Raw genomic sequence first — 22,994 nt, 5'->3', positions numbered from 1 at the left:
CAGGGGAATCACCTATTAACCAGTGGTAAAGAACTAAGGTAAAGGCCCTACAATCAACATGGGGATAATCAAGCCACCATAATCTTTGTTAACCATAATCTCAAGTTAATATCTATGTTTTACTACTCTGTGTATTTGATCAAGCCACTAGATTAACCACTTGCTGTAGCATTACTCTCATCTTATTTACAGTGCCAGTGTCGCATTTTGCTCTTATATGTTTTGTATTCTTAATCTTTCTCTCCTGTTCCTCTGATGTCTCTGATAATGACTCTTAGAGTGAGTGGTCCTCATCTGACACTGAGTCAAATGAGATGTAAAACTGCCCTTGTGTAAAATAAAAGTCTTCTGCCCGGTCTCATACCACTGTCTTTCTGTAACATAAATAACAAGCTGGCTATTGTGAAAAACAAATCATCATAAAGTAACCAATCCCAGGTCTTATGGGGAATATGAAACATCACCACTGCTGATTAAGTGTATTTCTATTTTTTTTTTATTGTAAGATTATTTAATAAATCAATTCAGGGAACTGCGAATTTAATTAAGAGAGCTTTTCTTAGCACTTCACTACAGCCCCGTTAGACTGTGTTTTTTGCTGTCTGAAGTGTGTGGATTTACACCAGCTGGACACTTTCTTTGCTGAGGTCATTAATCATGTCAAACCGCAGACACACTGAAAGACCTTGAAAACAACCAATCTGCGGATCCACACACGAGGAACACACAGAGTGGAATCTGTAACCAAATCTAACCTGGAACACAGGGTCACGTGCCTCCTTCAGTTGGGAGCTTTCCTAAAATAGAGTACTGGAAGAACGCACCGCACGCCACTCTCACACGTTACTAATGTCACGTAGTGTCGGGTCGTGGGTTTTTACACACCAGCTCTCATACTTTCACAAACACAGTTGCTCTGTGTGAATCAAACCGCGGGTTCACAGTGTGCGTTCAAACTGCGCTCAGAGTCAGAGTGTTACCCTTCATGAGGAGCAGGAACAGCAGAAACATCTTCTTCCTCCTGTAAACACGCAGAAAACCAGCCTCACGTCCCGTTAAATCCACCGCGGACACACCATCTGCACTGCTGTGTGTGCAGAGGCAGCCCCCAATGTACCAGACACGTGTTTGCTCAGCGGTCCTTTCTGTGTGTGTGTGCGTGTGTGTTTGTGTGAAAGAGAGAGAGTATTTGATAGCAGTTTTTATTTTTATTGATTCTAAAATATTCATTCACGCATTAATGTTTCAGAGCACATTAAAGAATATAAATGTGCCAAACTTCAAAATGTTAAATACAAGAAATAAAACAGCTAAGCTGGAGTGAGTGACTAAAGGAAGTGTCGCTGGTGCACTGACTCATCCAGCGTGTGTCTTTTTGAACCTAATAAACAGATATAAATTATTATTGTAGAGTTATTTTATATCAGCTGTCTTTATGTCCTGCATTTGAAAATATAAAAAACAGAATGATTTACAGCCATGATAATTTGACTCAAATTCATCTGAAACATAGAATTTTACTGGTAAAAACTTGTTACAGATTATAACTTTATATACATGTCATACATAACAGATTTGTTGCAGATTTACTGTTAATAATTGGTACCAGATAACTGGATGAAATTCACACTAAGTGCACTTGTCTCCATTTTTTATTTTTATTCTTTTCTTTAAACCACAGTACAGACATCTTCATATTTACTATGAAAACACACATAGACCTGGGGACAGCCAATGGAGAGGAGGCAAGCAAGCAAGGGGGTAGGATATCCGAGGAAATAAAACAGGACAAATAAAACTGAACAAATAAATACAAATATACTTACACACAGAACAACCAGCTGTCTGTACCAGAGTATTACCCCAATTTCTGGTGTTTGATACCATTAACTGTGTTTTTACTTCTTTCTTTTTTTTAAACAGCTGTGTAAAATGTACACTGTCTAAAATGCAAAGCCTGATCCTCACATTGTTTAATACTAATAATGTTTCATCTATATGAGGGTAGATATAGATGGGTAGATCCACAGCACAACCAAACCCAAAGGGTACCATAATGGATCAGCAAACTGGGTCTGTACTGGATTCCACTTGCAACTCAGGACCAATTCAGTAGATGTAAGGATGACAGATTCAGGCCCGATTCAGATATTTATCTCGTACTACTAACAGTAAAACATATTTGCTGTAAGACAGACATTATCCATCAGTGAAGGCTGATGTTACTTGAATCTACCAACTGTTGTACGGGGGAAGCACCAAAGCTCAATACAAACTAAAGAACTCAATATAATACAAAATAAAGCTCAACGTTACAAAAATGACATTAAAAAAACGTAACAAAAGAAAAACGTATCCAAAGCAGAAAATTAAAATACATGAACACAAAACCAAAATTTAAAAATGGCACAACACCCAGTTTTTAGTTACAGCCCTCTGGTCATGTGATCATGTGGTTTGTAGGAACGCTCCTCTTCCTCAGAGGATCCACCTGTGCTTCCTCTCCTCTCTCCTCCACCTGTTACAGTGAGGGAACGTCCTCCATGATGGAGGAGCTGCTGGAAAGTGCTGAGAGTTTCCTCCAGAGTGAGACCTCTGTCACAGTTCAGAGGATCTACGGCAGCAGAGACCTTCATGGACACTAAAAGTCTCAAACACACAACAACAACATCACACTGACTCCACTCTGACATCACTGATCAATAATCAAAGAACACACAGATCAAACTGATTGATCAGCCATCAGAGGAGTCGGATCAATGGAGCTGCTTCTGTTCCTGATGTCCCCTGTTTGATCCTGGACCTGAACTCTCCCTGCAGAGGAGACACAAGACAGTCAGACAGCAACAAACACAAATATCATCTCTGACAACTGAGGAAGTTTGGGGCCTCTCCAGTGATCCTCTGGCCTTTCTATGCAGGTGCTGTGGAGAGCATCCTGACACAGAACATCACATCCTGGTATGGGAACAGGTATGTTAAGGACCAAAAAGCTCTTCAGAGAGTGATCTGTACAGCAGAACGCTGCTGCAGGACTGCCTCCCTACAGGACATCTACACCAGTAGATGCTGGACTAAAGCAGCTCTGATTGAAGGACCTGTCACATCCCAGCAAAAAACTGTTCCAATTTCTGCAATCAGGCAGAAGGTTCTGCATCGTCTGCACAAAAACAGAGAAACTCAACAGTAGCTTCTATCCTTAGGCCATCTGTGTGTTACATCAGGACATAGAACTGTGCACATGACAAATAAAGAATCTTGCATCTTGAATCCTTAAATATGAACATGAAGACAGAGACAGACAGATACCTTTGACTTTCAGCGGGATTATTTTGTATTGGATGATACTGCTGCTGTTGACCATACACTTATACACTCCACTGTCTCTCTCTGTGGGCTGTTTCAGAGTCAGACTGAGGTCTCCAGTTCTTAGCAGGTCTTCATTCATCTTCGTTCGGTCTCTGTAATCGTGGTGCTGTTCTTCAGGCTGGTCAGAGCCGTTCTTATACACATGGACCTTCCTGTCATCACTGTCCCTCCATACCACTACAGCATCTTCAGGCAGGTTTTCTGTCGTTTTGAAGGGCAACTTGACAGACTCCACCCCCTCCTCTACCTCCACCTGACAGACTGAGAGGACAACAAACAAAAGATGAGCTGTACAGACAGCAGCAGCAAGTTTTCAGAGTTGTTGAGAAAGCTGAAGGACAGAAGCAGATCAGAGCAGGAGGTAACAGGACAGAAAGTTAAAGGAACTTTTTGAGCTGTTGGAGACGCTGAACAAATGTGTGAAGAGGATTTGTTAGTTTGTCTGTGGTCTCTTTGGGGAACATTTGTGTTCCAGACAAAGTTAAAGAGACTGAGTGAGAAATGTCCCCTTGAAACACTGTGGGAGAATATATGAACTCTACTGATACAAACTGTTTCTGAGGAAAAGGATATTTGAGTAATACTGTTATTTTTGCCCTGCTGACTGTAAAGGATTGTATTGTATATACAGTGGCTTGAAAAAGTATTCGGCCCCCTTGAACCTTTCCACATTTTGTCACATTACAGCCACAAACATGAATCAATTTTATTGGAATTCCACGTGAAAGACCAATACAAAGTGGTGTACATGTGAGAAGTGGAACGGAAATCATACATGATTCCAAACATTTTTTACAAATAAACCATGAAGGACCATGAAGAAGACAGAGAGAGAAGACAGAAGGGAAGATTTTACCTTGTGTCATTCGCCATTATTCTTAAACTGTGTGGTCACAATGACACAAATGTACTGCCCTGAAACTGTTTTAAAGCACTATATCTTAAAATTGTGACTTCAAATCTGGCTGATAGTAAACTAAATGGAGCATTGCAATTTGAAAATTAGTGTTGCCATTTTACTGTTTGGGTGACCTTAATTTTATTTTAATTTTATCATGATACTTAGGTAATATACTTATGCTTGTCTAGTAGAGATCATTCTGATCTCAGTCTGCGATATACCATGACATAGTCGATTCATTTCAATCATGAAGAATAGATAATGCTTTTTGATTTTACTGCACTAGAAGGATTGTAAGGGATCATTCTCCTCCTGACATGACGTAACACTGTTTAATGATGTCACTCATTGCTCAACAGCCTAGTGATGATTTTAAATTGATTACCCCCCAAAAAACACAAGCCACAGCCTACCTATCAATCCAGCTTAGTTTTGTTTGCATACAACATGAAAAGACTTTACTCTAATCCTGCAGAGTAGTTTCTAGAATAAATAAAATTAAGTAATTCAGCTCAAGTCCACCATTTCCAGTGTTTCCAATCTCTTCCCCTGGCCTTGATTCCTGAGCATTGCACCAGCAGCCAAACTGCTACTCCACATGTCTCTGGTCCCCTCCCCAGTCATACCAGGGTTGATATGTTTAGCTTGCTGACTGTCTGAGGGGTGTCCCAAAATGTGGGCTTTATAGATAATTGACAAACTTTCTGGAGGAAGCCTGGTCTTGTTAGGAGAGACGGCATTCATTCCACTTTGAATGGAGCAGCTCTCATTTCTAAAAAATCTGGTCAAATAAATGAAAACCTCCAAGAACATGCCCCAAAAGGTTGATTCTGTTCATCTGGATGCAGCGTTTTCAGTGGGAGAAACATTTAGTCACTCATCCAACTGACGTCTTCAGTCTCAGCTAACTGCAGGTTTGCCCAATCTTGTAAACATTTGCACTGAAACGAGCCCACTGAATGACTGTGAGGTCAGTTCCTTGATCATTAATATACCACTGTATAACGACTGATCAACAACCACTGATCAATGATCAATGGATGTGTACATCCTCATCCTTGAAAGAGTGTCCACTGGCCTGTAGGTGTAAATAGACTGCAGAGTCCTGGCCTCACGAGGTGGCTCTTCTGTGTTGTGCCAGAGGTTGTTTGGTTTCCCCGATGTATAAATCACGACAGTCCTCCTGGAGTGTTGGGGGTATATTCGCACATGAACACTCGTGCACAAGTATGCACAAGGAATCCTGTTACCTCTATAATACTCCACACTGATTTGGGTCTAATGTGAAGATCTCCACATTAACTACCTTAAAACAGCGTGTTAGGTTTCACACTACAAGGACCTAAATCATGGTCTTTCTTCCCCACTAATTAGTTTCTGCAGAAGAAGAAATTCCCCAGCTGCTGTTTAAAACCACCAGTGTTTCCACTCGTTACCATGTTTCTGTGTGTCCTCAAAGCTTTGAGCTACTGCTGTCGGTGTGTCCTGTGTTCTCCACCTAAAGGAAACACTCGCCTGGCATGTTCAGCAAAGAAATGCTGCACTGACTCCATAAGATTCACTCTGACTCTAAACTCAAAGAGGCACTTTTGAATTGGAAGCCACTTTTACCTTCAATCAGCTTCTTATTAGCTGCCTGGAAACAGAAAACAAAGACCGAGGTCTGCAGCACTGACCTCTGAATTTCAGCTCCACTTGTTTCTTGAGGATGTTTCCCTCCCTGCTGCAGACGGTGCAGGTGTAGGTGGAGTTGTCTCCATCTGTGGGGTGTTTCAGGGTCAGACTGAGGTCTTCAGGGTGGTTGTTCCCTGTTACCCCTGGTGAATCTATCTCATCGCTGTCTGGGTGGGTGGGGGTTAGGTGGTGTTAATTCTTCTTCTTTCCAAATTATACTTTAAAAAGACAAATCTTGAAAATCTGCTGACAATTTTATACATTAATACAGTGTCACACATAACCATTTATGCACAAAATAAGGTAAAAAATATAAGTGTACTTATGTAATTTTGTCTCAATTCATACACTTCAAACTCAGCAGGTACATCTACAGGCACCTCAGAGTCACTAATTGGTCTAAACATGTGATTAGCTTAATTAGACAGTTGACAGTGTGAATAAATGTGGCTTGATGATGGACAGAAACACAGTGTCAGTGTTGCTCTTTGTTGGTCGTCCAATAAAGTAGCAGAACGTTGTTTAGTTTTTGGCTGAGAAGTGTACGAGGCAACTCAAACTGTAGCTTCTCAGAAGGAAATAGTTTTAATTTAACTGAAATGATCCATAAACTTTTAACATTTAAGAAAATAACAAATGTGTTATATATGGTCACAAATTGAGTTCTGGCATAGTCATGTACTAACCTTTGACCTGAAGCAGTACTTTTTTTTTTTCTATCTCAACGTTTCTATAGCAACACCATTAAATCCTCAGGTTTCACTCAGCTCATCTCTGAGCTGTTCTGTTGGATCAATAAAGTTGATCATTTCAAAGTCATGCATGCTCGCTGATTCAATATTGGATGTTTCTCTGATCTATGCAGATCACCGTTACAGACATTCAGCTTTCTCTTTCTACTAATTTTTCTTTGTGTGAAACTTCCTGTCTGAATCATCCGTCTGTAGTTCCACTGATTGTTGGAGGTTCATCAAAAGTCCAAAGCCCAATTTGTGTTCACAGAGCAGCTCAGATCACAGCTCACTGTCTAAGCGCTAATTATGCAAATCTCAGAGGGGGACCACTATCTGGTTTTGTCCTGGAGGTCAAAGTTCAGCAGGTGTTTGTTTAGTCACACAGAACTTCTCATTTTACCCTCTGATCCTTAAGCACCCAGAAGGAGCTTTATCAAGCAAACAGCTGAAATAAAGATAAATCTTCCCTATTCAGTGGAAATCAGACTGAAAGGCTGGGTTAACCAGCTTCAACCTGTTAACAGGTCCCTGTCCCAGGAAGCAGGATTAGATAATGTCATGGAACGCTGTGTGGCAGGCTGGAGATGAGGACTCAAAATGCAGGACTCCCAGACTCGAGGGATGAACTTAAACCACAGCTTCATTGGCTGGTAACAGGAAAAACGAGCATACAGAATAAACTAAACTGGGGAATAACACACTAAACTTACAGGGAGACACTGGGAGACACTGACTCAGAGAAACACAGGGTTAACGAGGGGAATGAGACACAGAAGGAGGGCACAGCTGGGAGAAATCAGGACTGACGAGACAAGGGAGCAAAGCAGGACACATTCACATAAGACACGGACCTTCAAAGTAAAACAGGAAGTATGACACAGACGCGAACTTGGCACAGTGGAGACAGCAACTAAGAAACACAGAGACATAAACCATAAGGCAGATGTCTAAGAACCAAAATACACAGAGGGAAATACTAAGCTTGGAACACAAGAAACTAGACTCGAGGGAGTAACAAAAGACCAACTATGAGAACATAATTCACAATACAGAGTGACAGAAAACAAGAAACTCAAACATGCAAAGACGCAGACTACACAGAACAGAATTGTTTCTTTCTGATCAGTCTGTCAGCCCTCCTCAAAAACTCCTCTCTACAGAAGAATAAATTCTCCAACTGCTTTTTAAAACCCCAAATGTTTCTAATAATCAGTGGAAAACCACTTTTACCTACAGCTACTGAACTGACTGGAAACATATTAAGACTTAACTTTGACCTGTATCTGCAGCACTGACCTCTGACTTTCAGCTCCACTTGTTTCTTCATCAGCATGTTTCCCTCCCTGTTGTAGACGGTGCAGGTGTAGGTGTCAGTGTCTCTGTCTGTGGGGTGTTTCAGGGTCAGACTGAGGTCTCCGGTTATCAGCAGGTCTTCATTCATCTTCGTTCGGTCTCTGTAATCCTGATGCTGTTCTTCAGGCTGGTCCGAGCCGTTCTCATACACGTGGACTTTACTGTCGTATTTGTCCATCCACTCAACTTTAGCATCTTGAGGCAAGTGAGCTGTCGTTTTGCAAGGCAGCTGGACAGACTCTGCCCCTGAATCCACCATCACCTGGTAAACTGGACAACAAAGCACAACATGATGATATGAACAGCAGATGGGACGAGTCGTGACTTCCCAAAATGGGCTCTTTGAACGCAGCACGGATGAGAACTTGGAGAAACTCGAGGCTGTCGTGAGGACTCAGACTTTGCTCTTTGAGCGCAAAATTGATAACATCTTTGAGAAGCTCACGGCTCTTAAACGGGAGATTGAGAGATCAGTGACGGACTGTTAGATCGGCTGTGAAATTGACATGCAGTTGTTCGCACTAAAGGAAAACCACCATCATTGACTGCAGGTGTAAACATTGCATGTGACAAATAAAAGGATTGATTGATTGATTGATTGAGTGAGTGAGTGAGTGAGTGAGTGAACTGTGATGGTCACATGACCTCCCTGTCCCTCCTTGTCTTCTAGTCTCAGTCAGATTGTGTCTCAGTTTGTTCCTGATGTGTTCCTGACTCGTTCTTTGGTAACTAGTCTGCAGCGTCCTGTAAAGTGCTGCAGACATGTTGGATGAAGAGCAGAAGAACAGACAGACTGAGCCTCCACAGTCGCCCATGTCTCACACACATCAGCACAGAGACCATGAAGATCTCATGTGTCTGCTCTGAACATCTGAAGCTCTCCACCACATGACTGAGCACAACTCAAGGAGGAACATTTACTGAAGCTGCTGCAACATTTACTGTCAGCACATGTTTCCATGTCAGCCTGCTGTTTACCACCACAGAAGAAGAACAGCTTGTCCACATGCAGCCTCTGTGTCAGATCAATGCAGTGAAGCACACACACTGTTTAGTAAAGTCATGTTGTGGAGCTGTTTCACTGATCAATGACTGAGTCTGAAGGAGGTTTTCTGACTTCTGGAACAAACCTGGAAGTTTCTCTTCAGCTCTCTGTATCAGCTGTTTGTAACTCTCAACTCTTTCAGCTTCTGGAACAAGTTTGTGTGAGCCACAGTCAAGGAGCCAGAGGACACCTGCTAACCATCGGCATTATGGGTAGTGTAGTAGGAGACACTCACCTGACATGAAAAAGTGCCGGAAATAAAATAAAAGTCCTCCAGAAACCACAAGAAGAACCAGGAGAACCAGGAGAGCTTTGGCCCAAGATCGTTCTGTGGAGAAACAATAAAATAAGAAATTGAACTCTTACGCTCTTACTTGTAGCAGTGACCTCTGACCTGCATTTACTACACTGACCTTTGACCTGGAGCACTACTTTCTGTCTCAGGATGTCTTTGTCCCTGTAGATGGTGCAGATGTATCCTCCACTGTCTCCATCTGTGGGGTGTTTCAGGGTCAGACTGAGATCTCCAGTTCTCAGCGGGTCTTCATTCATCATCGTTCGGACTCTGTAAAAGCCATCCTGTTCCCTGATGGTGTTACGTGTCTTTGAGTACACGTGGACCAACATGAAGTCTACATCAGAGCGAGTCCACTCAACTGTGGCATCCTGTGAAAGGTCAGCTGTCGTTTTGCAGGGCAAGATGGCAGACTCCGATCCTTCTACCACCTTCACAATCACCTGCTGGTCTGAGAGGACAAGGAACAAAAATGATCACATATGGAACCAGCAGCCATTACCACAACAGTGAACTACACTGTTATGTAGTATTTACATTCCTCTCCTCTGACTCTATCCTTCCAGTAGAATTAATAAAGTATATAAATATCCTTTGTGTGGCCATTATAAGTTGATAGTGTGCTGAGCCTCGTGGAGTGGTGCACAGATACTTTTACATGTTCATTCACTGCAAAAAATAATACAAAATCACTCATTTGAAATTTTTAATTTTTTTTTGCATGCTAAATCGAGCACTCAGATGAAACAAACCTTGCACCCTCCTGATGAACTAACGGGTGAGAAAAACATATCAGGGTTTTCAAACTGTGCTAAAGAGCCAGCAACATGCGGCTAACTTATCTACGATTATTGTCTCAGACAAGGTGCCAGTATAGGAGAATGAATGTTTTGTTCAATGCCGGTGTTCTGACATTCTACTTTGACAAAACGTCCAACTGTAAGCAGTTTATGCACATCCTGATGTCACAGAGTAATTCCAGCACAAATGTAAGTAGTTATGACGGTTTGGCACTTAACATTGCCCATCAGAGTATGCTTGTAGCTCATATTCATAAAGCCAGAACGGTTTGCTACTTCATTTTACCCGTTAAAGTATGTTTCTTGCTCTTATTAACAAAGGTAGGATGATTTGCCACTGAATTTTATCTGTTGAAGTATGTTTATAGGTCACATTCATAAAGGTAGGACGGTTCGCCCTTTAATTTCGTGTTGTGCGCATACGTAGAAACAACAGGTAGGATGGTTTGTCAGGTAGGATGGATTCCCAGAACACGGTAAAACCTTTACTGCATTTTTATTGGGCCTCAGTGGGCCCAGAGTTACAGTGCAGAACAATAACTGGAATTGTTTATGTGAGTAGGCACTTTTTTTAAACGAATCAATCAGGGTTAGTTGCTGACCTTTGACCTCCAGCTCTTGTCTGTCATTCTACGTTCTACTCCATGGCTTCTATAACTGAGGGTGCAGGTGTAGTTGCCGCTGTCATACATAATAATTTAGGAAATACCTTTCTTCAGTTAACCTCTGACATTTGTCTACAGAACTGACTTATGACCAGTAATTACAACATTTGTCGGAGTTTTTCTGCTAACCTTTGACCTTCAGCTGGATGTCTATGACTCTCTGTTCCTCTCTTCCATCGCTGATGGAGCAGCTGTAGTTGCTGCTGTCAGTCTTTGTTGGTTTTCTCAGAGTGAGGCTGAAGTCTCCAGTGTCCAGAGCGTCAGACCTCACTGATGTGCGTCTGCTGTAACGCTGGTTTTGTCCTGTAAGATCATCTCCTCCTTCTCCTCGTAGGTGAACAGATTTCAGATCAAGATCGTTGCGAGTCCACGTCACAGTGGGATTTGTCTCAGGTATGATACCCGGAGTACTGACAGGGCAGCAGGACATATTCTTCCCCTCATTCACCTCCACCACCAGAGCCAGGGCATGCTGGGAAACTGTGATGAACACACAAACAGAAACACAAATTAACTGCTTGCTTTCAGTTTTGCACCGTACTGACATTTATCTGCAGGCATGAAAGAGACAACTTTTAAAGTTAGTCTCTCCATGAAAAACCAGATTTAATCAGAGACTCTGGTGGTCAAAGAAATTATAGAACAAACTCTTAAAGTGTGACCTCATCACACATCTGTGCAGTACTCTAAGACTCACATAACATCAAAACTAAGAGATATTATTATAAACTACAGATCTAAGATTAAAACGCTGGAAATGCTAAAGTGATGAACACGTTAAGTTGTTTATAAATGCTTGAAATACACTGTTGTAGCATTGCAGTACAAGTACAAACCTACACAAAATAAACACCTGATACTGTAATTGTATTCAAACTATTGTAAAAAAATAATAATCACAGTTTACTAGACTTTCTGATCCACTCATGAGAATATTAATGTCCACAGACGATGGGAGGCACAGAGCTACACAACAACACACAGCAGTCGTAGTACAAATACAAACTTAAGCAAAACAAACTAACAGTTTGCACGTTTCCAGGAATCTGATTTATTCATAGGACAGTACAACAAACACAGGAAGCAAACACACACACACACAGCAGCTGATTGTAAACATGAGCTCATCTGAAAGCCACCAAGAAGAATCCAGTTGATTTGAAAGTTGCTGCTTTGGATTGTTAGTTTGATCTGAATCAGAATCCAGTGTTTGATGGAAATCTCCTCCTGCTGCACTTCAACACATTAAAGAGAGAGAGATGATGATGAGAGCAGAGAGAGGAAGGTGTACTTACCGTGCAGGAGGATCACAAACACCACAAACATCTTCATGTTCCTGTCAAACTCAGAGACTCTTTAAAAGCCCTTCAGGACATCAGCTCACAGCAGCTTCACTTTCCTCTGCTGATCATCTACTGACACTCTCACACTGCTCACACTGTCACAGAGTTCAGCTTCACACCTTGTTAAACCAGATCAGTGAAACAAGTCCAGACGCGCACGGATAACTTCTGAGGAAAGGAGGAGGACGTTCAGTTTCCTCATGGTTTCACACCTGAGCGCTCCGGTTGGAGGCGGCTGCTGCGGCCTCACCCTGACACACACAAAGCTCCACCTTCAGTCCTGACACTGAAACATGCACTGAGAGAAGGCCTGAAGCTCAGCCAATCACAGAAGAGAATCTGGAATGAACTTGACCAGCTGAGAACAGAGACAGTGATTTGAGGTTCAGCTGTCAGAGTGAGGCTGACACTGCTGACAAAAGTGGACCTGAGCCCCTTTCCTTGTGCATCTCCCATCAGTTCAGTTCTTTGGGTCCTCACAAAAGCAAAGACCTCTAGGGCAAAGGTGAGGTATTCTTCCTCTCCGCAAGGTGACATTCAAAGAAACAGCAGACAATCCTTCGCCTGTACGTGTGTGTCATGGTCCTCCAGGCCTGCTGTGTCACTGCCATTTCTCTCAGTATGAATATGTAGTGTTTTTGTGTTTGTTTTCTTTACTCAGGCCTGCTGGATCCAGGATCCAGGACCTTCACCCTCCTCCTCCTCTTACCGTGCTAGTGAACCAGCTCCCATCTGTAAGTCTCTTTCCTGTTGTTATCTCAAAGTTTACTCATTTGTCATCTCCTCTGTGCAGCAGCCCTGGTGTTGTTTCCCTGCAGACAGAGAGCGAGAGCTGTGAAGTAGTGCTGGTAGAAGTGTATCGTGCCTTCGAAACAACCTGAAACCGTCTCCACACTGACACCTGCTGGACAGTTTGGCTATCACCACATCTTGATGATAATATTCTGTGAAACAGTGACACAGTATGATTTGTGTTGCTCACAATAAGCCAGTTTATAAAGCCAAAACACAGAGAGTAATGACTGCAGTGTTTCCTGTAATAACCATGTGTTTGGGTCACTTTAGGTTTTCTGGGAGTTCATGTTATCAGGTTTGTTTAACACACTGTCAAGCAAAGCTAGAGGCTGACATAGCATTAGGTTGTTTTTAATGAATTAAAAATCACACTGCTGTGCTGTTTTATCCCTGTAACACTGGCATGATGTTTTACTGAGTCTGTGAACCTTCATTACTTCTGTTGTTTATGATAAATTCTCAGCAGAAGCTTCAGTGGGAATAAAAATGGGAAAGAAAAAACTAATTTGCATGAAAAACAGTTAAGAAGTAGATCACCTGTATTTAATGGATGTGTTTTTTAAACTTTTATTTTTACAGATTATTTTCTTTCTGGCGGTGCAGTGTGTGAGTGTCAGGTTACAGAGAGGATGACGTCACTGTTTTATTATAGAACTCTTGTTTTATTTCCTTCCTGAAAGCAGAGAGCAGGTTTTTATTGAGATACTGAAATCAGTTTACAGCAGTGTTGCCTCTCTCTCTCTCTCTCTGCTGATAGGAGTGAATGGAGCTCTCGCCCTGAGTGAGTACTTGGTGACATGAGGCCTGGGATTTTCTTCTCCTTTCAAGAGAACTGAAAGGAAGCTCAGTCGTGTGAAAGCCTGGCTTTTAACGTCCCATTACTCCTGTCTACCTTTTTTATCTCTTCGACCGTTTAACCCTTGCTCTTACTTTCACTCACTTTCTCTTCTTGATTGAAAAAGAACAAACTCTGGAACTGAATTCAGAAGTTCAGATGGTTCAACTTTAGACCTGAGAGGAAAACGATGCTTCTGAACCAAACAAAGGACTAAACTTTAGGATGGAAATACAGGATTTTACACACCAATGAAATGAATGGGACTAAATGAGAGGAGAATTTAATGCAGCTCAAGTTCAGAGTCCTGAAGCCAGATTAATGGCATGGTTAGTTTTCCCTGTGGTCTCTCTTTTCTGCCTGCCTGTAAGATCAATCTCCAACATCGTTTGTCCATTGTATCCACTGTCCCTCCCGTGCACATGTCCACACCGTCTCAAATCTTGTCTTTCTAACTTTGCAGCGAGTGCACTTCCTTTACCAGCCTTAGTCCTTGTGTTTAAAGTCTCTACTCTCACCTCCACAGTCCTGTCCTTCCTTCTGTCTTGCTGCCTCTGAACAGCTTTCCTCGTCTCTTCCTTTGTTCAGTTTCCATTAACACCTGTTGGTCAACAGCACCAGAGGCCATCATCATAAACCTGGCCCTGACTGATTCAGTACGTTTATGATCCGCATGTTTGATTTTGCAGAGATTTTATGTCTTTCCTGGTTTTACCTTCCCTATTCAGACACACAGTCAGACGCTGCTCTGATTCAATCGGCTCTCTAAAACTATTCCTCTGCTTCCTCAGATCTGCTCCCAACTGCTAACAAGAGTTCAAACTGTCTCACTGGCATCGTTTAAAAAAATGTAACACATTTGGTGTGTATATAGGCTACATGGCAAGTTCTGATTAGTAAAATAACACAGTGTGTAACATCCTTCAGCATCAGTTTAAATCTCTGGAACGCTTGATGTAACCCAACTCTGACGATGAACACCTCAGTCGCTGTGCACCAGTCCAACACTGTGTTCTTTACTGTGTATTCACCACAGAGAGGCAAGCTAGCCTAATTCTGCCCTGAACTGCTATTTTTATGCAACCTTTAAATAAGACAAAGTATAGTACACCTCCGATTGTTATGCAGGACCATTCACAATATGAACAAAATATAACTTCACATCATATACACACACAAAATCAGATTTTAAGAAAAGAAGACATTACATGCAAGCTTTAAATGTAAATGTTTTCAGTTCCAACTAAGCAGTCCTTACCTAAAATATCACCTCTGCTTTTTCCATCTCTGAGTAACGTTCGCTCTCATTCTGGAAATATATCAGGTTTACCTTCAGCTTGCAGAATGTGACAAACTGCACACAAACAGTTTGTGTGCATGCTGATATTAGTTTGAAATTTGAAATTACCTGCCACTTAAACAGAATTTTTCTCATTTTTACTTTTTCTCCCTACAACTTCAAACAAATTTCTGTACCTTTTAATTCCTACATTTTCAAAATGTAATACGTTGTGTTCATGGTACTTCAGCGTCTACCTTTTTAAGTACAGGAACAAAGTATTTGTACTTTGTTACTACCCATCTCTGCAGGTCTGACACATCAGCTGTGTATGGAAAGCCAAATGGATCATAATTCATTGGTTTGGGGTTTGAAACTAGAATGGAAGATGGAAATTTTAAGTCGCTCTCTTATGTTCGCTGTGTTGCTTGTCCATTGCTCTATAACCCTATAGTTGGCTGTTTCAGACAACTTTTGATTTTACCTTTATATTTCACCTTTAAAAACTATTTGCCTTGCCTTGTTTGGTATCTTTCTTTTCAGTACAACATCAAATGTCTAAATTTACAGTTATTTGTTCATTGACATGCCGCATTAACACAAACAATCTAAAAAATATACAATCTGAGTAGAAAAAGTGTATTTTTTTACTGTAAAAACCACATACCTGTTTAAAAAAAATCATTTTTATAACTTGAAATGCAAATATAAAACTAATCTTTTTAAAATATTTATGTTAAAAACTGCAAACAGCAAAGTTATATCAAACTATTTACCTAAAAATGCACCCAGTGCATCAGGCGTTAAATTTAGAGAAAAATCAGGTGTTACACCACCTCATCGGCTCATCTTCCTTTCATATTTCTCAAAATATGTCTTCTATTTTCAAAAATGAGAATATCTTAAAAATGTGTTTGTTTACAGCAGGGCTTATAAGCTACTGGACTGTAGCCTGCTGAACTGTACCCTGTACTCTGCTGGACTGCAGCCTGCAGTCTGCTGGACTGGTGTCAGTCGGAGAAAACGGCAGTCTGCTGGACTGACACTGCTGCTGAAATTTCATTATCATCTTGAAATTTTAAAATTTAGAAGTTCTTTTTCTATTACCGCCATATTGTAGCTGAAATTAACTCTCACAATAGAATAATAAACCACCATAAATTAGTTTGGAATGGAGCCCACGCAGCCCCCCACCCGCCCCCGCCCCCAGTTATTGTTAATACAGTTTATTGATTACTAATTTTTGAAAACTGTGGTTTTTATCAGCAGCTTCTTTCTTTTGAAAACAGATGTTTACATATGACTCAGAAGTATATATATTTTCTCTATATATACACACTCTGGTCAAAAGCTTTAGACTGTCCCAATTCTTCCAGAGTCTTACTGAATTTCAAGCAGTTTAATGTCTCTTTGTATTTTGAAATGAAAGCATAGAACTAATAAACAACTAAGGTTAAAAAACAAAATCAGAGAATCCATTTGTAATCAAAATTTATTCTAGACTAGTCACCTTTGGCAGATATGACAGCTGAACAGTGTCCTTCTTTCTACAGTGGAACAAAATATTCTTCGAAAGGTCTTGATGCATGCTCAATCATCCAGGTAGGTAAATACCAAAAGGTTGATTTTTTTCATCTGGAAATAGCATTTTCAGTGCAGAAACATTTCATTGTTCATTCAGCTAGCTTCAGTTATTGTGCAAATGTAATGTTTATAAGATTGGTCAAACCAGCAGACAGCTGAGACTGAAGAAGTCACTTGGTAAGTGACAAAATGTTTCTCCCACTGAAAACACTACGTACAGATGAACAGAATCAACTTTGGGGATATTCTTTCAAAAGCTTCTTCCCAATTCTGCTGTAAAAGTTTCCATAAATGTGTAGCGCTTGTAGGTTGCTTTTCAATCTTCTGTCCAGTTCATCCCCAAAACAACTTGATGGGCCCACTCTATGATGGCAACTCCATGTTTTTAAGCTCCTCTTCTTTTTTTTGTTTAAGTTAGATCTATCATAGCTTGAACGTTTAGGTCATTATCTTTCTGCAGAAGGACCAACTAGACACAAACCAGTGGGTCCTGCACGACACTGCAGAATGCTGTGGTAGCCATTTTACTTTCAGGGCGCCTTGCACTCTGTATAAGTTTTGGAGTACAGTACAGTTTAAATAATACTCATGAAGGTATGGTACACTGTATTCCATCAGTAGTTTTACATCCCACCTCGCCCCCTGCAGACAGAGGGCGTAGTTAAATCATTTCTTTTTAAATGAACAAGACAGCATAAGGAACAACTTAATAGCTGTAATACTTTACCTTTTTTTGCTTCTGTCCCTTCTCCCTGCTCTCAGATTGATTCCATTTGCCCAGATGAACAGTAATGTCCATATTTATTAACAACTTTTGTGAGCAGGAAACAAAAATACAAAAAAATCAAACAATTAATTTGATCACCGGAGTCAAAGATCAACATCAAATTGATAACTCGTCTCAGAGGTTTCTTTAAAATACAGAACTGTATTTTGCACTTTAAAATCGTGAAACACTTTACGGCAAGATCAACAAGAACTAAAGAGTTCAGATGCAAAGTCAAACTGTAACAGTAACTTCCTACATCTCCCTTCAAGAAAACACAAAAGCACTGAATGTTAAACAACTGATTTGCTCATCGGAGTCACAGAAAACTGTCAATTCAATATCTTGATGCATTCTCAATTCTCAGCATCGACCAAGTGTGTTTGCTTTTGGAACTGTGTCTTCATTCCACCTACTTCACATACAAGGGTCAGTTCTACAGGCAGAAACATGGGTGTGCCATGGGCTCCCCAGTTTCACCCATCGTGGCCAATTTGTACATGGAAGAAGTGGAAAAGAGGGCTTTGCTATTTTTTTATTTTTATTTGTTTTTGCTTTTAATGTCTCTGTAAAGCACTTTGAATCACCTTGTTGTTGAATTGTGCTATATAAATAAACTTGCCTTGCCTTGCCTTGCCTTACCCTGGAACACCACCAAGCCATTGGTTCAGATATGTGGATGACACCTGGGTGAAAATCAAATCTCAGGACGTTTTACATTTCATGGATCACATTAACTCGGTGGACCGACACATCAAATTCACCAGGGAGGATATGAAAAGTGGCAGGTTAGCCTTCTTAGACTGTGAGATTTCCATCAGTTATGGGGGACATCTAAAAGCTGACGTGTACCGTAAACCTGCACATACGGATCAGTATCTAAGGTTTGACTCTCATCATCCACTGGAGCACAAACTGGGTGTCATCAGGACGCTACAACACAGAGCGAACACCATCCCCACTGACACAGCGGCCAGGGAGGCAGAAGAACAGCACATCAAGAAGGCCCTGAGTAAATGTGGTTATCCCAGCTGGACTTTTGTCAAAGCTGGAAAGACACCTAAAGAAAGCTCCAGCTGATCCAGGAGAGAAGGACAACCGCTGCCCAAGCGAAACCTGTAGTGATCCCATATGTGTCAGGAGTATCGGAACAGTTGAGACGCATTTTTTCTAAACACCGGGTCTCTGTGGCTTTTAAATCCCAAAACACGCTGCGCCAAAAACTGGTCCACCCCAAGGATCGGGTCCCCCGACATAAACAGAGTAACATAGTGTACGCTGTTAAGTGCCAGGAGGATTGCCAGGATTTATACATCGGGGAAACCAAACAACCTCTGGCGAAGAAGATGGCACAACACAGAAGAGCTACCTCATCAGGCCAGGACTCTGCAGTCTATTTACACCTACAGGCCAGTGGACACTCTTTCAATGATGAGGATGTACACATCCTGGACAGGGAGGGAACGCTGGTTTGAGAGCGGAGTCAAGGAGGCCATTTACGTGAAAAGGGAAAGACCATCTCTGAATCGAGGAGGGGGCCTAAGGGTACATCTGTCACCATCTTACAACGCTGTGATTGTTGCCATTCCCCAACTCTCTGTGAATGGTACTCATGGCCATTGATCAGTGTTCTTTGATCAGTGGGTTTTGGTCAGTGATTGTTGATCAATGGTCATGAGAATTTGCATAATTATGATTAAGGAACTGGACCTCACAGCCCATTGTTCCTTCAGTGGGCTGGTTTCAGTCATTATGCAAATATACTGTTTATAAGGTTTGGGGAAACCTGCAGTCAGCTGAGACTGAAGAAGTCACCTGGATGAGTGACGAAACGTTTCTCCCACAAAACGCTACGTCCAGATGAACAGAATCAACTTTTGGAGATGTCAATTCAATATATCATCTCAGAAGTTTAGAACAAAACATATTTTTCACACGTCTGATTGATTTCATCTGCTCAGTTTCAATCCACAGATGTCAATGGTTACTTCTCAGCAGCCTTGCTAACATGTATAGACTACTTGCACGATACATTTTTAACTCTAAAGGGTCTACACTAAAGTCTGGACTTGAGTGTCTCAGTCAGCCGCAGCATAATCTGTCAGTTTATTCCCTGTCATGAAGGTTTCCACAGTGCACCAAGTTCAACCTTTTCCTGAAAGTGCTTTGCATTCTTTCTCCCAGTGTGGTCTGCCTCCAGCCTGAACTAACATGTGACACACCAGAGTACCTTTCTGAGTAAAGGCTTTCTCACACTGGTTTCAGATGTATTGCCTGTCTCCCTGGATGGATGACCTTTCTTCCATATGGATTTGCTGATGGCGACTCAAGGAGCCTGAAAGAGTGAAAGCATTCCCATATTTTCTGTATGTGAACAGATTCTCTCCAGTATGAATTTTGATGTGTTTCTTCAGGTTACCTGATTGAGTAGATATTGATCCACAGTCATCGCAGCTGTACAGTTTCTCTCTGGTGCAAATCCTTTGAAGGCTAGCTGGCCTCTCCCTTACAGATAGGGTGAACAGTTTAGTCATTTTATATACTAACTATTATAATATGCATGTGGGTTATTATTGTTTTATTGGTACTGTAAAAGTCAAGCACAACATGTTTTTATTGGTGATCGTGGTGTCTAAAGATATTTCTGGTTATTAACATGTTATAATTAATGTGTGGCTTTAATTCTTTCTGTAAATGATTAAACTTCGGCATTTAAAAACACAGAAAACGAAGGTACTACAACAGAAGAAGTGCACCTTAACCGTCAGATGAACGAAGACTATAGAAACAAACAGAAACACAAAGTGTACATGTAGATATAATACTCATGGCCATATATGAACTTCAGGTAACAATAGTTTGGATGGTTATTATATTTAAACTGTAGCACTGCACACCTTCACAAGTTTACAGTGTCTGGCTGTTAGTAACAATGGTTCATTAACATGAGCCTGAACCTCAGAGAAGCCTGACTGCAGCTCTCAAACCCGGCTGTCTGCAGGACAGACGACAGCTTCTGGAGCATGGTACTCTCGTGGGTACTCTCGTGGGTACTCTCGTGGACTGGTTGCCCCTTCTTATTAGTTTGTTTTTCAGAGGCGCCAAAAGCCCAACCGTCTTTACTAAAACCAGAATAAACCGGATGATAAATTGTCGGTTGAAGGGTAAAATAAATCCGGGACACTGACCTGGAGCTCGTCGGGAGCTTCGGAGGGCTGCCCTCCGTCGCTGGTCTCTAGGTTTATGGTCTGCTGGTCCTGGTTCCTCTCCGCCATGATTCCCGTTAATCCGGCTCCTCTTGTCGCCGCCATCTCCACAGCTGCCACATTAAAGTGTGATCAGCAAGCGGAGCCCGGCTGAGCCCCTGCATTGCGGTGCTGAGTAGTTACATTACAAATGGCTCTGTTGAAAAAAACAATGTAATTTAATTTTTTTATTAATCTCAAAAGGAAATAAAGCTTTAACCACTAGATTCTATTTTTAAATAAGGGAAGATATATTTATTATTAAAAAAAAAGGTAAAGAAAACATTTCGGCATCCCTACTCGCTGAATCACCCACTGGTGTCTGGCTGCAGGACAGCCCATAATCCCTCCTCCACGTTAGCGGATGGGACAACAACCTCCTCCTCAGATAGTAGAGCCTTCCACAAACTGGCCATCGCCACATTTTGATAATACTATTATGTGAAACAGTGACGCAATACAATACCAAAGAAATCTACCTGTTATATCAGACTGTCGATCACTGTGATCACCACGTTTTGGAAATAAAAATAATGAGACAGAAAGCTGTGACAGTGCTGATCGGTGTGCTTCAGTAAAATTCTCCCTCTGTTAACATTCGTGTTACTCACAATAACTCCGTTTATAAAGCCACACATAGAGAGGAAAGACTGCTGTGTTTACTGTAATAACCGCACAGGGTTGCAGATGGTTTGGGGCTCGATCGGCTTCGTTTTGTGCTCTCAGCCGTCAGAGTTCTTTATGTTTTCTGCTTGTTCGTGTCATCGCGTTGTTAACACACTGTCAAGCAAAGCTAGAAGTTGGCATGGCGCTAGATTTTTATGTTTAATTCATTCAAACATATACATTTAAAGGAAAAATAAAGGAAAAAACACTAGATGTGCTTTCCTTCTCTATAAACCTGTAACATTCATCAGATTTTCATGGGCTGATTCTCACCGATCGTAAGGACGTTTTTAAATCCTCCGCTGAGTCAGGCGTGAAGAAAACAGTATCCTGTAACACTGATATTTTAGTTATAACGAACCTTTCCAAAACCACACCGACTGTTACACACTGACAGCCTGAGGTGTTGTTCAATGAACTGAAAATAACCGACAGAAGGACCCGAGACCTCTCCGCACTGTTTCGCTAAGTTAAATGTGTTTTTAAGATAATAACGTCCTTAGCTAGTTAGCTAACTAGCTAGCGGTCAGGGAAGGCAGCTAGTCCGTGCACATGAATGAAATCTCTGACTAAAGAAGTCTGTGTGAGCCTGAATGTTGATTAGTGCTGTGGTTCAGACATTAGCTCTGCTGCTCTGACTGAGCTGAGGGGTGTCCAGACCTGCAGCTCACTCAAACGGTTTATATGACAAACAGGGCAAAGTCAGTAATAACGTCACCGTTACTGTGCTTTTATTATGAGCAGCAGGCAGGACTTTATCTTTTTTTAAATAAAACGTAAAAGTAGACTTTCAGATCTAGAAGTGTGTGAGCAGGGCTGGTTATTGTCACTGATTTCTACAACTGATTCTGTTCTCATTCACAAGGTCATGATTGGATTCAATTCAATTTTGACTCAATCAGAAATATTATAAATATGATCATTTATCTCGGATATGCACTGTTAAAAGTACCCTGTAAACCTTGTAAATGAAAGATATTTCGTTCCAAATTATTTGACTGTTTGTCTGCAATTAAAAACTCAGAGTAAACTATCTATGTATATGTGGCAGGATTAGTGTTATGTCTCGGTTCAACCCACTTTCGGCCTGGCCCATTAGGGGGGCGCTAGTATAAATAGTGGCCATTTGAGCGTCCCTGGATCGCTACCTGTGATCTCCTTTTTGGTCACCTGGCTTCCCTTGGTGTTGCAGAGATCATCTGCGGGTCACCCTTCTGGAGCCTTCGTCGTAGCTGTAGAAGCCTCCTATGAGCCACTCTGCTCATGATTCATGACGCTGTTTACTCGGAAGTGTGGGCCTTAGTTTTACACAACGCTACGCTAACTGAGGTGCTGCTGCTTTGCTTTTACAGTCTGTTCCTGTTGCGAGGTTTCTTTTCCTGCTGCTGCCAGCCTTTTAAAGTGGACGTCGGCGTGGACAGCGGCCATATGCATGCCGGTGTTGTGCCAAAAAGTGATTTCCAATGTTTCCGTGTGTTTTTTATGTGTAATATCGTTACATATGTTGCTACATAGACTTTGGTGAACATGTATTACAAAGGGGTTATATATATAAAATTTTAAAATTACCTGTTTCTCAAGTATCTTTGTGACTGTGTTATTGTACTTACATTATAAGCAATCATCTCCCTTTTGTCCACTTAAA

General features: G+C 41.4%; 1 protein-coding gene across 7 annotated transcripts; it reads right to left on the bottom strand.

The window, feature by feature from the left end:
• Window positions 1-2,708: 2,708 nt before the first annotated feature.
• Window positions 2,709-22,751, bottom strand: LOC134623108 (uncharacterized). Of its 7 annotated transcripts, none has more exons than XM_063468315.1 (13): window positions 22,498-22,751; window positions 20,627-20,840; window positions 19,858-19,943; window positions 19,669-19,773; window positions 17,400-17,483; window positions 12,889-12,991; window positions 10,966-11,316; window positions 9,490-9,822; window positions 9,312-9,404; window positions 7,975-8,301; window positions 5,947-6,111; window positions 3,310-3,630; window positions 2,709-2,814 (listed from the first exon to the last, which is right to left on the bottom strand). In XM_063468315.1, the coding sequence occupies exons 7-13, from the start codon at window positions 11,264-11,266 to the stop codon at window positions 2,723-2,725; spliced, it is 1,632 nt and encodes a 543-aa protein (XP_063324385.1). In that variant the 5' UTR covers window positions 11,267-11,316; window positions 12,889-12,991; window positions 17,400-17,483; window positions 19,669-19,773; window positions 19,858-19,943; window positions 20,627-20,840; window positions 22,498-22,751; the 3' UTR covers window positions 2,709-2,722. The 7 variants fall into 7 exon arrangements, with proteins under 7 accessions (XP_063324385.1, XP_063324386.1, XP_063324387.1 ...); XM_063468316.1 differs by having other exon boundaries at window positions 19,693-19,773; XM_063468317.1 differs by lacking the exon at window positions 22,498-22,751 and adding an exon at window positions 21,623-21,879.
• Window positions 22,752-22,994: the final 243 nt, after the last annotated feature.

The sequence above is a fragment of the Pelmatolapia mariae genome, unplaced genomic scaffold, assembly GCF_036321145.2.
Source record: "Pelmatolapia mariae isolate MD_Pm_ZW unplaced genomic scaffold, Pm_UMD_F_2 NODE_ptg000401l+_length_40162_cov_1, whole genome shotgun sequence".
Taxonomy (NCBI): Eukaryota; Metazoa; Chordata; class Actinopteri; order Cichliformes; family Cichlidae; genus Pelmatolapia; species Pelmatolapia mariae.
Note: the sequence above shows the minus strand (reverse complement) of the source record. Positions and strands in the feature narration are given on the sequence as shown.